We start from the raw sequence: 12,901 nt of genomic DNA on the forward strand, positions 1-12,901 counted from the left end.
CCCAAGGACACAACATCAGTTTGCATGACCGGGAATCGAACTAGCAACCTTCGGATTACTAGCCCGACTCCCTCACCGCTCAGCCAACTGACTCCCTAAACTGACTAAAGTTACATTCATGATGGGGTGAATATTGAAAAATTCACTGGAATAGTATAAGGTGAAAATGAAGAAAGTAAAGGCTGTGCAACATGAATGCATAGTCAGTGAACACTCTCAAAGTAGTTTGAGGATTACAGGTCACGTGACGTCAGGTCACGTGACGAAAAAGCTATTGAAGTAGTAGGGGCGTCAGTTGGCTGAGCGGTGAGGGAAGCGGGCTAGTAATCTGAAGGTTGCCAGTTCGATTCCCGGCCGTGCCAAATGACGTTGTGTCCTTGGGCAAGGCACTTCACCCTACTTGCCTCGGGGGAATGTCCCTGTACTTAATGTAAGTCGCTCTGGATAAGAGCGTCTGCTAAATGACTAAATGTAAAATGTAAGTTTGAAATCTTGAAACATTCACTGAAAATAGTGTGAGATGAAAATGAACAAAGTAAAGGCTGTGCAGCATGAATGGATACATCTTGATCAGTTTAACATAATTTTCACATTTTCCTTCAATTTTCCTAGTTCATGTTGTTGAAAAGCTATTGACTTTTGAAATTTTAAATGTGTAATTTGTTGATGGTCCCTAAACATACGCGTTGTTTAGGCAGACAAAAGCATAGGCTAAGCTGCCGGTCGTGGCGTCGCTAAACCCAAAGAGAAATAAAAAAGTTTAAAAACAACAAAAGCACAACAGCAGCCTATTTGTGAGGTGTCCTGCGGAAACCCGTCGGATGTCGCGGAAAGGAAAATATTTATTCTTGCCAATAAGTAGGCTAAGCAAGTATATTTATTGTTGGTTGCTGGTGAAGACGTGCTGCTGCTAGCTACCTGCAGCTGCGGTAGTGTTTCGTCTGTGGAGGTGTTGATAATATTCCTCTCTGGCTGGTCTAAATAAGTGTGTAATCTTCGGGTGTTTTGCTCGAGCTTGTTCAGACAACCGTTTATTGCGGCGCTTTTGAGCACCGCTTGCACATTTTCTTTTACTCATGTCTCTACCGTCATCTAGCAGAACGTAATGATTAGCATTTTTGAAATGTGCGCGTTCAATAGGCGTAATGACGCAAAAGCCATTGTTGCCAGATTCCGGGATTTTGGAAGCCTATGGAAGTGGATGAAGATCTGTTACGTGCCTACATTACGGAATTCTTTTACCTGGCAGTTCAAACTTGGGGCTCTCAATGAGCGCCCTCAAAGTGTTTTCATTGTTTTTTTATATATATATATATTTTTTAAACCTAAACTGAGCTTTGATTGGGGCCACAACATTGACAAACCCGCCTCTGAGTGGACGTACTCCGAGTTGATTTTACAAATTCAAATAAGCTTTTCTGGAACTGGGCTCTGAATTTCTTTGGACAAGACAACGCAAAGCAACCTGAAGCATGGAAGCAATTCCTTACATGGAATTCTGCGGGCATCGGTTTGTGTCTCCGGTTAAGCTGCTTTGATTTTACAAGTGTTGATTGGGATACTGCGTTCAAATTTTTTCCGGGATTATCAATATAAATGAATGCACTGACTAATAAAGTAAATTGTTAAAAGTCAAACTTTTGATTTTACTGGGGCACAGCAGATTTATACTGGGGCATGTGCCCCAGTAAAAAGGGTCTAACGACACCCCTGGATGCTCCCATATTGGTTCTTGGCATCAGAAACATTCCCCTAAGAAATATCAACATTTACATAGTCATCATCTTCTTCCTCATTGATGGTTCCATGTTGGTTCTTGGCATCAGAAACATCATCAATACTTTCATAGTCATCATCATGATCTTCCTCTTCATCAGACGCCTCTTCCACATATTGGTTCCCGGTACCTGAAGCTTTGCGGTCCCTTAATAAACACAAGACGTCAAAAATGTTGTGTTCAAATCAATCACTCTGACTGTGATTACAGTTACACATTCTGTCACAGATAAATCTAATGTGTCTTTAAGACCTTTATAGTCGTGACAGGGTGAACAGACTATATGGGATCTTAACGTACGTTTGGTCGTTGAATTGATCGTCATAGTCGTCGTGACAGGTCAAGCCCTCCACATTCACGTAGTCGTCCTCAGCATTGACATAGTCGTTCTCCTCTTCCTCCTCTTCATTCCCTACTGCCGTTCTGCCTTCATATTGGTTTTCGTCACCTAAATGGTTAACATGGCAGCAGGTACAGTATTTGAGACGGTTACAGTGTCTAAATGGAGAGAGGTTGGCTTCTTAGGTACGGAGATTTCCAGCACGTCAACGAGATAACCAAAACACAGTGGAGATGGACGTTTGCTTTGCTTACGCGTTCTAAAGCTGGTCTTCTGGAGAGTGTGTCCTCTCCTCCTTCTCCTGCAGACCAGGAAGAGAGCCACCAGGCCGACCAGCAGATGGACAGATGGACAAACGGATGGACAAACGGATGGACAAACGACCACCATCTCAAACTCCACCAGACACAGCCTCCACACGACCAGACCCCTGCCAAGCTTCGGTAATTCATGACACACAAACATCTCGCTAGACTTCCCACGAAGACAACACATTTCCAAACGCAAAAGTATTCGTTCTATACGAAGTGCAGCTGGTTAAATTACACCGACTGCTAAAAAACACACATCCCAAGGTCCTTGGAGGGAGAAGGAATCCACACAGGTGTGTCAGGTAACAAAGCCATCCTTCCCTTACCTCTGACAGTGACTGAAAGCTCCTCAGTGGAGTTGGAGGAGAACATCCGCCCGGAGACGTTGACCCTGTACACACAGCTATAGTTGCCCTGGTGCGCGTCCTCCGCGCTGGGGAAGGAGGCGGACTGGTTGAAGGCGGGCTGGGGGTTGGTTCTGCTGGAACCTGAGGAGAGCAGAGAGAAGAAACCTCCGGGATACTGGGAGGAGACGGAGCAGGTGATGGAGAAGCTGTGTCCTCTGATCTCTGATCCCCGGGCCAACCAGAGGGGCAGGGTCTGGGAGGAGGTGAGGGAGATGCTGGGCGGGGGAAGACTCACTGGGAGGAAACACAGAAACACAGACTTTTTTACTGTCAATCACTGCTTTTTTTCATGCTCTATTGGACAGTTTTTAAGTTAAGTGTGACAGGAAAGGCAGGGAGAGAGAGGGGGGGGAGAGCAGCCAGCAAAGGGCCCAGGCCTACATGATACAGGCACTTATCCAATGAATTACTGGGGAGCCTGATGTTGACATGATGTTTGTTTTCAGAAAAGGCCTTTTATTTACATTTACATTTATTCATTTAGCAGACGCTTTTATCCAAAGCGACTTCCAAGAGAGAGCTTTACAAAGTGCATAGGTCACTGATCATAACAACGAGATAGCCACAAAACATTGCGAGTAGCCAAAACATGAAGCACACATTGTGAACAACCAAAATAAGTGCCAAAGGGAAGAACCATAAGAGCATGTAGTTAAACAAGTTACAATTAAACAACATGAGCTGCTATAAGTGCAAGTGTACCTGTGGAAAAAAAGCAAGCAACAATAATAAAACAATATATCACAGCGAGTACAAAAATTTAAGTCAGTTACCACTAACCACAAGAGCAACAAGTCTCTAAGCAAGAGTCATTGTGATCCTTGAGGAAACTAACATCGGGTCAAGCGAACCATTCCTAAGTACCGTTGTACTCCCGGAACAAGTGCGTCTTGAGCCTTTTCTTGAAGGTGGAGAGACAGTCAGTGTCTCTTTTATTACCAGTAAAAGTAACAATATCCTTCTAACAATCCAAAACCTCCATGAGCTGATATGTAATGAAATGTTTAACTGGCCGATTACCTATGATGATGCTGACTGAGTCACTGTAGGGGCTGGTGATGGTCTGGCCATTGATCTGAGTCTGGTAGTGACAGCTGTAGTTCCCCTGGTTTGATGAGTCCACACTGGGCAGGGTGAAGGTGCTTCTGGACTGTCCTGAACCAATCGTCTCAGATCTGATGGATGCTCCAGACCTGTGGAGGTGAACTGTGGCTGAAGTTCTGTACTGGGAGGGGACTGAGCAGGTGAAGACGATGTCCTCTCCAGGAGAGAAGGCAGAGTGGGCCGGGAAGATGGAGAGATGGGGTGTTGTGTCTGTTGAGAGAAAAACACCTTGTTGCTACGGGAGGAAGGGATAGATTAGATGTCTAGTAGGCTGTCATGAAGCCTGTCAGTAAGCCATGAGCTGAGCTTTTTCCTTACCAGTGCAGTTAACACCAGCATCCTCTCCATGACCACAGTTATGTACTCCATATCCTATATGTGAGCACTGTGTCAGACTGTTCTCACCACCAGAACATCCAACATCATCCAACCAGATCTTCCCACTGCCATGACCAAAGTGAGCATTTGTTGGGGCACTTAGAGCTCTTCCACAGCCCAGCTGTCTACACACCACCTCAGCATCATTCAAACCCCAGCCATCATCACACACTGTTCCCCACTCGTTGTTGTAATAGACCTCCACTCTGCCAGAGCAATGTCCCCTTCCATTCACCAGTCTGACCTGGGCACTGCCTGTCAGGTAGAGACAGAAGGAAGCATAGTTATGGTAGATAACACAATCTACAAACTGACTGGAAGGATCACACAAAAACCAATTCATATTATATCACAGCCATTGCTGGAGACTATAAAACGGTACAAATTAAAAACTGCATGCTATTAACCCTTGTGCTGCCTTCGGGTCACATGACCCAAAGGTTCATAACGAACCATCGTTGTGTTTACCCAATTTTACCCAATACAAAAACAAATTAAAATAATTTTCTTTTAACCATCGCAATGTTGGGGGTCTGAGACAGCCTAGCTGTTAAAAGAAAATGCTTCACTTTGTCTTTGTATGCGGTAAATTTGTCGCAATACGACGGTGGGTCACAATGACTGATGGGTCAGAATGACCCGAAGATAACACAAGGGTTAAATCTATAAAACTATTGATTGTGCTCACCTGTTCTGCACAACCCGGACACTGTAGAGACAGAGATCAGTCAGATTGAGCCAGTTCATATCTAATCTGACAAGGTGCCCATGAGATTACTTATTTCTTCCCTCCCCAGAATTATTAATTAGAGCAGTTATCAGCCCAAGACTGTGGTGTGAACGTTGACTAATACTGATGCACGACATCAGCTCTCACACTTTGACAACACGTTTGAAATACTGAAAGATGGTTGCCAATCCTGTTTTTATGTCATTTTATGGATTATGTATATGTAAATGACTAAATGTATATGAAAACTGGCACTGTTTATTTAAAACGGTTATTTGTCTGACTAGAGGGTACACACCCTATAGATATTTATACACCAAAAGTTAATGTTACCCATTGCCTCGATTAGTCTAATTAAATAGGATAAACCAGCTTTGAAAAATTTGACTCAGTAATGCAAGTGCACTGCAATAATGCCCATTCAAATTTAATTGCAAAATGATTAGTTATTATGAGCTTACAGGTTTTGCAGTGTGAATAAAGAAAGAGAATGTGTTCTGAAACCGTAGGAGTTGCAAGTTAGTTTCTGAGGTGCCTTTGATGACATTAGCAAAGAAAATAGCCAACATTTGGACAAAAGGGAGGTTACAGGAAACAGCTTAAAGTATGATACAAAGCATTTACAATCCTCAAACTCACCTATTATCACAGAGAGAAGGTGTCTTAACATCTTGATGACAGATGAAGTTATACGAAGATCTAAGTTACAGACTGTTTTCCTATAAACGGGAACTCACTGTGCTTGTTTAAATTTACACACCACATCAAAGCCTCCTGTTTTTCATCTACACTCTCTAAGGAAATGGTCTGCAGCTTACTGTTAGAGAAGATGCCCTTTCCTTTTTCACACATTTTGCAGAATGAGGACGCATAATATGTCACTTCTCTCCAACTCATAACCCACAACTCTTCATCTACACTCTCTAAGGAAATGCAGTTTACAGTTCAGGACTGGTCGTGCATCACAACGTCACATTCTGGGCCACTGTCAGAGCCCTCGACTGAGCCTCCCATTGGTCCACCACACCCCTCTTCTGGGAGCCTCATCATCTCAGTAGCTTCAAGCTGGCCTGTGGTAGAGAAGGGACTCGACAATCAGGGTGCAAGAGTAACATCTCATCTACAGTATTACATAGGCCAGTGCAGCGCAGCAAAAACAGCATCATATCACAAGTGCAACATCTAACTGGTGCAGCCTCTCATGAGCTGCTGAGGGTGGGTGTGGTCTGTCCAGGCAGGAGTAGTGAGGCGAGGTGGAGGAGGAGGAGTGAGGAGAGGTGGAGGAGGAGTGAGGCAAGGTGGAGGAGGAGGAGTGAGGCAAGGTGGAGGAGGAGTAGTGAGGCGAGGTGGAGGAGGAGTAGTGAGGCAAGGTGGAGGAGGAGGAGGGGTGAGGCGAGGTGGAGGAGGAGTAGTGAGGCAAGGTGGAGGAGGAGGAGGGGTGAGGCGAGGTGGAGGAGGAGGAAGAGTAGTGAGGTGAGGTGGAGGAGGAGGAAGAGTAGTGAGGCGAGGTGGAGGAGTAGTGAGGCGAGGTGGAGGAGGAGGAGTAGTGAGGCGAGGTGGAGGAGGAGGAGTGAGGCGAGGTGGAGGAGTAGTGAGGCGAGGTGGAGGAGGAGGAGTGAGGCGAGGAGGAGGAGTAGTGAGGCGAGGTGGAGGAGGAGGAGTAGTGAGGCGAGGTGGAATAGTGAGGCGAGGTGGAGGAGGAGTAGTGAGACGAGGTGGAGGAGGAGTAGTGAGGCGAGGTGGAGGAGGAATAGTGAGGCGAGGTGGAGGAGGAATAGTGAGGTGAGGTGGAGGAGGAGGAATAGTGAAGCGAGGTGGAGGAGTAGTGAGGTGAGGTGGAGGAGGAGGAGTGAGGCGAGGTGGAGGAAGAGGAGGAGTGAGGGGAGGTGGACGAGAAGTGAGGCGAAGTCGAGGAGGAGGAGTGAGGCGAGGTGGAGGAGGAGGAGTGAGGCGAGGTGGAGCTGGAGGAGGAGTAGTGAGGCGAGGTGGAGGAGGAATAGTGAGGCGAGGTGGAGGAGGAGGAGTAGTGAGGCGAGGTGGAGGAGGAGTAGTGAGGTGAGGGGGAGGAGGAGGAGTGAGGCGAGATGGAGGAGGAGTAGTGAGGCGAGGTGGAGGAGGAATAGTGAGGCGAGGTGGAGGAGGAGGAGTAGTGAGGCGAGGTGGATGAGGAGTGAGGCGAGGTGGAGGAGTGAGGCGAGGTGGAGGAGTAGTGAGGCGAGGTGAAGGAGTAGTGAGGCGAGGTGGATGAGGAGGAGTGAGGCGAGGTGGAGGAGTAGTGAGGCGAGGTGGATGAGGAGGAGTGAGGCGAGGTGGAGGAGTAGTGAGGCGAGGTGGAGGAGGAGTGAGGCGAGGTGGAGGAGGAGTGAGGCGAGGTGGAGGAGTGAGGCGAGGTGGAGGAGGAGGGGTGAGGCGAGGCGAGGCGGAGGAGTAGGAGGAGGAGTGAGGCGAGGTGGAGGAGGAGGAGGAGTGAGGCGTGGTTTAGGAGGAGGAGTAGTGAGGCGAGGTGGAGGAGGAGGAGTAGTGAAGCGAGGTGGAGGAGGAGGAGTGAGGCGAGGTGGAGCTGGAGGAGGAGGAGTGAGGTGACACACAGTCTAACCCTAATCCTCAGACTAAACTAAAAACAGAACTTTGCGAACAGACAGTTTAACAGGTTACTGAAAACCGTATCACAAAACGAAGGACGTTTTTTTGTTGTTGTATTTATTGGAATAATCTACTAGGACGCCTCATGTAAATCACGCCCTGTTTCACCCTCCTTATAGCCAGTTCTGTCGTCATCATATTTTTCATTAAGACTGACATTGTTTAAGTTATGCGTAATTGCCTGGGTCTAGAGGGTTCAACATTCACTGGTAAGGGATGTATGGGAATAAAGCATTCTAATTTCCAAAAACGTTATAGACATTGGCAACAGTCATTTCGGTGCATAATCTTCCACATTAACGGTTCACTTATCATCATAACTCATCATAACGTTGAAAGTGAATATGTGGCATTCTCTAACACTTGTCGTTTTGACCGTTTCAACTTGTTGTAAGGCCTATAAGTTTAAGTCAATTATGGTCGTCTTCATTCTTTATGGTTTTTTTGAGACCGTGAAGGCCGCCGGCCTCACACTCCCGACCAGTAGGTGGCGGTGATGCACTACTTCAGCGTAGGTTGCAGTCTGCCAAAACTTCGACAAAGAAGAATAACTGTTCTTGTTATCATTCCTGAGAACATTTAGTTTGTTGTTTTTCCCAGGTTAGTATGTCTTGAAGATCACATACATATATCATAGTAGAGCTAAACTTTACGTAGTAGTAGTGAATAATGAGTTTTGTTTTTGAGTGTTCATTACCAAGTGTTTAATGGATGTGAGGGTGGATGGGAGGGATGTTTGTATAATTAGCCTAGCTCTAGCATGATGGTTTATTTGAAGAGCAACTTTTTCAGTATTGGCGCCCTGTACACATACGGTTCTGTTTGTGATACAATGCTTGTGAGATTTGAAAACGTGCACTATTGAGGTTAACGTTGCCGACCCTAGGTGACGTGTTGAATATGTTTTTAACGGTCTTTAAATTAGCAAGAGTAGCCTACTGTTATTCTACCTACAAATGAAAAAATATGTTGATTTGTGTTGCTCAGTGAACTGAGTGTACTAAACTTGTACGACCAATTCAACATGTCTATTGCATGTTGAACTGGGTGTACAAGTCTATTGCATGGGAGTAAAGTCTCAAACGACTCTGTCTTAATTACAGAACCCACAGATGTAACCAGATGGTGTACACAAGAGAAGTCTGAAAGCATACAAATTTAAACTGTACCATCCAGGCTTATATTAAAGCAATTGTATGCAACGGGGATTGGAATAAAACAATGTTTTTTTAATAGTTATTTATCATTAGTATACTAAGTCTTGGGTGAGGTCGCACACCTCTGCAGTCACTTCAACAGCACACCTGTTGTCAACAGAAAAAAAACTTTTGAACAAGCCGACTCAAGGTGTATCGTGCCATCTGTCAGCCAACACTTATGGACACTTTAGTACTGGACACCTTATTTTCAGTAGCCTTTTTGTAAAAGAAAACCAACTGACTATAGGGAGGATGTACATGATCAACATTATATGCAGAGCAGTGTTTCCCCTAGGTGTACCCTCCTAATATAATGGTAGGGAAAACACTGCAGAGTAGACATTAGGTGCGTTCGACATGGACTGACTTCATGCAGCACTGCAGGCGGCTGACTTGAAACAGTGAATTCTGGTCAGACTTTTTGTCCGACTTGAGACGGCGCCGAGGCTAGGTCACTGTGACGTAGCCATCAAAGTACCGTGAGATCGATTCGAGAACTGCCGGCTGTGTAGCCGAGCGCATTTTCTCAAGAGCAACTGCACAGGTTCTAATGACGACACAGCTATTTCATGATTGGCCAGACTCACACACAACAACTTTGACGCGTGTTTTGTTATTATTCTGACACCTTCAGTTTCGCCAACGCTCAAATCCGGACCAAACTGTTTAATTGAATTAAAAATGTGTTGAAGAAAGGGTTTTAGTCCGCCTCTTCACTAACGGAAAGACTACGTTTAATTATAAATAAAGTAAGCAAACAGCGCTTGATCGGCCATGACTGACGTCAACGCAGCAAACCACGAGAAGCTGGAATGTCCGACTTTACAGAGCCGTTTTCAACTCCTCCCCGACTGCAAGCGGCTACTCTCGCCGGTCGTTTCATGCAGCCGCAGTCCATGTCGAACGCACCTAAAATGACAGACAACAGATGTCCCTTTATGTGAAGGCTGAATGCTCATTAACTTGGAACTGTTTCCAACAGATCTTCTGTTGGCCAATCATACTTGATCGTGGGTGGAGACGAGACAGAGAGGACATCTTAAGGCTCCAGAGAGACTCAACCAGAGAGAGCACAGAGATAAACTAAACCAGAGAGACCAAACAGAACAGTGAGACCTGTTATGAAGACACATCACTGTGACACCTGTGGGAAGAGCCTTTCCTCATCCAGTAACCTCAAGCAGCACATGATGATCCACACAGGAGAGAAGCCCTACAGCTGTGACCTCTGTGGGAAAACCTTTAGCCAGGCTGGCAATTTCAGAGCTCACAGCAGGATCCACACTGGAGAGAAGCCCTACAGCTGTGACCTCTGTGGTAAAACCTTTAGCCAGGCTTCTGCTTTGCCAGTTCACCGCAGGATCCACACTGGAGAGAAGCCCTACAACTGTGATATCTGTGGTAAAACTTTTAGACATAATGCCAATTTCAGAGATCACCGCAGGACCCACATTGGAAAGAAGCCCTACAGCTGTGACTTCTGTGGTCAAACCTTTAGCCGGGCTGACCGTTTAAGAATTCACAGCATGATCCACACTGAAGAAAAGCCCTACAGCTGTGACCTCTGTGGTAAAACCTTAAGTAATTCTGCTAGTTTCACAGTTCACAGGAGGATCCACACTGGAGAGAAGCCCTACAGCTGTGACCTTTGTGGTAAAACCTTTAGCCGGTCGGACAGTTTAAGAGTTCACCGCAGGATCCACACTGGGGAGAAGCCCTACAGCTGTGACCTCTGTGATAAAACCTTTAGCCAGGCTGCCCATTTCAGAGATCACCACATGACCCACACTGGAGAGAAGCCCTACAGCTGTGACCTCTGTGGTAAAACCTTTAGCCAGGCTGCCAATTTCAGAGATCACCACATTACCCACACTGGAGAGAAGCCTTACTGCTGTGACCTCTGTGGTAAAACCTTTAGCCAGGCTGGCAATTTCAGATATCATCACAGGACCCACACTGGAGAGAAGCCCTACAGCTGTGACCTCTGTAGTCAAACCTTTAGCCGGTCTGACATTTTAAGAGTACACCGCAGAATCCACACTGGAGAGAAGCCCTACAGCTGTGACCTCTGTGGTCAAAGTTTTAACCAGGCTGCCCATTTCAGAGTTCACCGCAGGATCCATACTGGAGCGAAGCCCTACAGCTGTGACCTCTGTGGTAAAACGTTTAGCCTGGCTGGCAGTTTAAGATCTCACCGCAGGACCCACATTGTAAAGAATCCCTACAGCTGTGACCCCTGTGATAAAGCCTTCTCTTCCTCTAGTGGACTGAAGAAGCACAGCAGGATCCATAGAGGAGAGAAGCCCTACAGCTGCCCACACTGTGACTATTCAGGTAAAACAAATGACCATCTGAAGGGTCACCTGCGTATCCACAATAGAAAACAAACCAAAGCAGTGATGTCTGGTGACAAGCTGTCCCAGCAGTCACCACCTGAGAGAACTTCTGTGTTACCCACAGCTGGAAGAACTACTGGCCTGCACCTACTGGGACAGCACATGCAGTAACACCAGATCTACAGTCCAACATGACAGCACATGCAGTAACACCAGATATACAGTCCAACATGACAGCACATGCAGTAACACCAGATCTACAGTCCAACATGACAGCACATGCAGTAACACCAGATCTACAGTCCAACATGACAGCACATGCAGTAACACCAGATCTACAGTCCAACATGACAGCACATGCAGTAACTCCAGATCTACAGTCCAACATGACAGCACATGCAGTAACACCAGATCTACAGTCCAACATGACAGCACATGCAGTAACACCAGATCTACAGTCCAACATGACAGCACATGCAGTAACACCAGATCTACAGTCCAACATGACAGTACACACACATGATTTTTTTATTGTTGTTTACTACATTGTAGTGCTGATCGTTTAATGATGTTTTGAGTGTTTTCATTGATTTGCATCATTCCTTATCATCGCTTTGAAAGGCTGGGTGTCACCCTGCCCCCCTCCTCTCATATGCTAAAATCTGGAGTTACTGGACGGAGTCTCTACTTGATGGCTCTCACACCTCATTGTGTTACTGTAGCCTTGCTAGTCATATGTTGATAAGTAAGGGTCAAGATGTGGTCTGATTGGTTGTTCTTGGGTATAAAGGGAATTGTGAAGCATTGTTCTGTGGATTCTTGATCTCATGAGAACTTCTCCTCAGCTCTGGCTTGTCCTTCTCATTCTCCTTGCTCAACTCTTACTCACTCTCTCTCTGATTTAAAATTATCAAGGTAGAGTAGGTAAGATTTAAAGCCTTCATTTTGTAACATGTTTGCCTTGTAATTGATTTCATTCATTTGCAATGTTATTAAATGTATATTTCATTTAACCTTCCTTTGACCATTCTTTCTCTGATTTAACCCATAGAGTTAAATAACTGCAATTTCTTGGTATTGACATCATTTGGTGTATTAACATTCCTTTAAACCATAGGGGAATTCGTTTTGGTTGTTTTGGCCAATTTAACCCTTGTGTTATCTTCGGGTCGTTCTGACCCATCAGTCATTGTGACCCACCGTCGTATTACGACAACTTTACCGCATACAAAAACAAAGTGAAGCATTTTCTTTTAACCGTTGGGCTGTCTCAGACCCCCCACATTGCGAATGTTAAAAGAAAATTATTTTTATTTGTTTTTGTATTGGGTAAAATTGGGTAAACACAACGATGGTTCGTTATGAACCTTTGGGTCATGTGACCCGAAGGCAGCACGAGGGTTAAACCCCCTACAGTTTGGTTCCAGTCTCTGTTAGCTTTGTTGTATTTGATCAATGTAAAGGCCTTAGACTGATTTGAAAGGTGATAAACAAATAAAGTTATCTGACCTACTTTCTGTCTTGTTGGATCATTTATTTGTGATAATTCACCTAAATGGGGAAGAGTGTTTCCACGTTTCTTATCAGCATGGAACAGAAGTTACTGATGAAAGCTTTTACAACTGTATTTCATGACATTTTGAACATGTTTCCAGAGGCATGCTCTTCTGTGCATA

General features: G+C 45.5%; 2 protein-coding genes across 2 annotated transcripts; one reads left to right on the forward strand and one right to left on the reverse strand.

The window, feature by feature from the left end:
• Positions 1–2,500: 2,500 nt before the first annotated feature.
• Positions 2,501–5,064, reverse strand: LOC134038593 (immunoglobulin superfamily member 1-like). Its single transcript, XM_062484069.1, has 4 exons — positions 5,006–5,064; positions 4,258–4,631; positions 3,856–4,149; positions 2,501–3,069 (listed from the first exon to the last, which is right to left on the reverse strand). The coding sequence occupies exons 1-4, from the start codon at positions 5,062–5,064 to the stop codon at positions 2,672–2,674; spliced, it is 1,125 nt and encodes a 374-aa protein (XP_062340053.1). The 3' UTR covers positions 2,501–2,671.
• A 3,160-nt stretch (positions 5,065–8,224) lies between these two features.
• LOC134036144 (zinc finger protein 235-like) lies at positions 8,225–12,269 on the forward strand. The gene is made up of 2 exons (XM_062480939.1): positions 8,225–8,290; positions 9,872–12,269. The coding sequence occupies exon 2, from the start codon at positions 10,011–10,013 to the stop codon at positions 11,394–11,396; it is 1,386 nt and encodes a 461-aa protein (XP_062336923.1). The 5' UTR covers positions 8,225–8,290; positions 9,872–10,010; the 3' UTR covers positions 11,397–12,269.
• Positions 12,270–12,901: the final 632 nt, after the last annotated feature.

The sequence above is a fragment of the Osmerus eperlanus genome, chromosome 2 (genome assembly GCF_963692335.1).
Source record: "Osmerus eperlanus chromosome 2, fOsmEpe2.1, whole genome shotgun sequence".
Taxonomy (NCBI): domain Eukaryota; kingdom Metazoa; phylum Chordata; class Actinopteri; order Osmeriformes; family Osmeridae; genus Osmerus; species Osmerus eperlanus.

Coding starts and splice junctions, on each gene's coding strand:
- LOC134038593 (XM_062484069.1), bottom strand. CDS start 5,064: ATGAACTGGCTCAATCTGACTGATCTCTGTCTCTACAGTGTCCGGGTT. Junction 4,150..4,257: donor TGCTGGTGTTAACTGCACTG/GTAAGGAAAAAG, acceptor TTCTCTCAACAG/ACACAACACCCCATCTCTCC. Junction 3,070..3,855: donor CTCAGTCAGCATCATCATAG/GTAATCGGCCAG, acceptor GTTTCCTCCCAG/TGAGTCTTCCCCCGCCCAGC.
- LOC134036144 (XM_062480939.1), top strand. CDS start 10,011: ATGAAGACACATCACTGTGACACCTGTGGGAAGAGCCTTTCCTCATCC.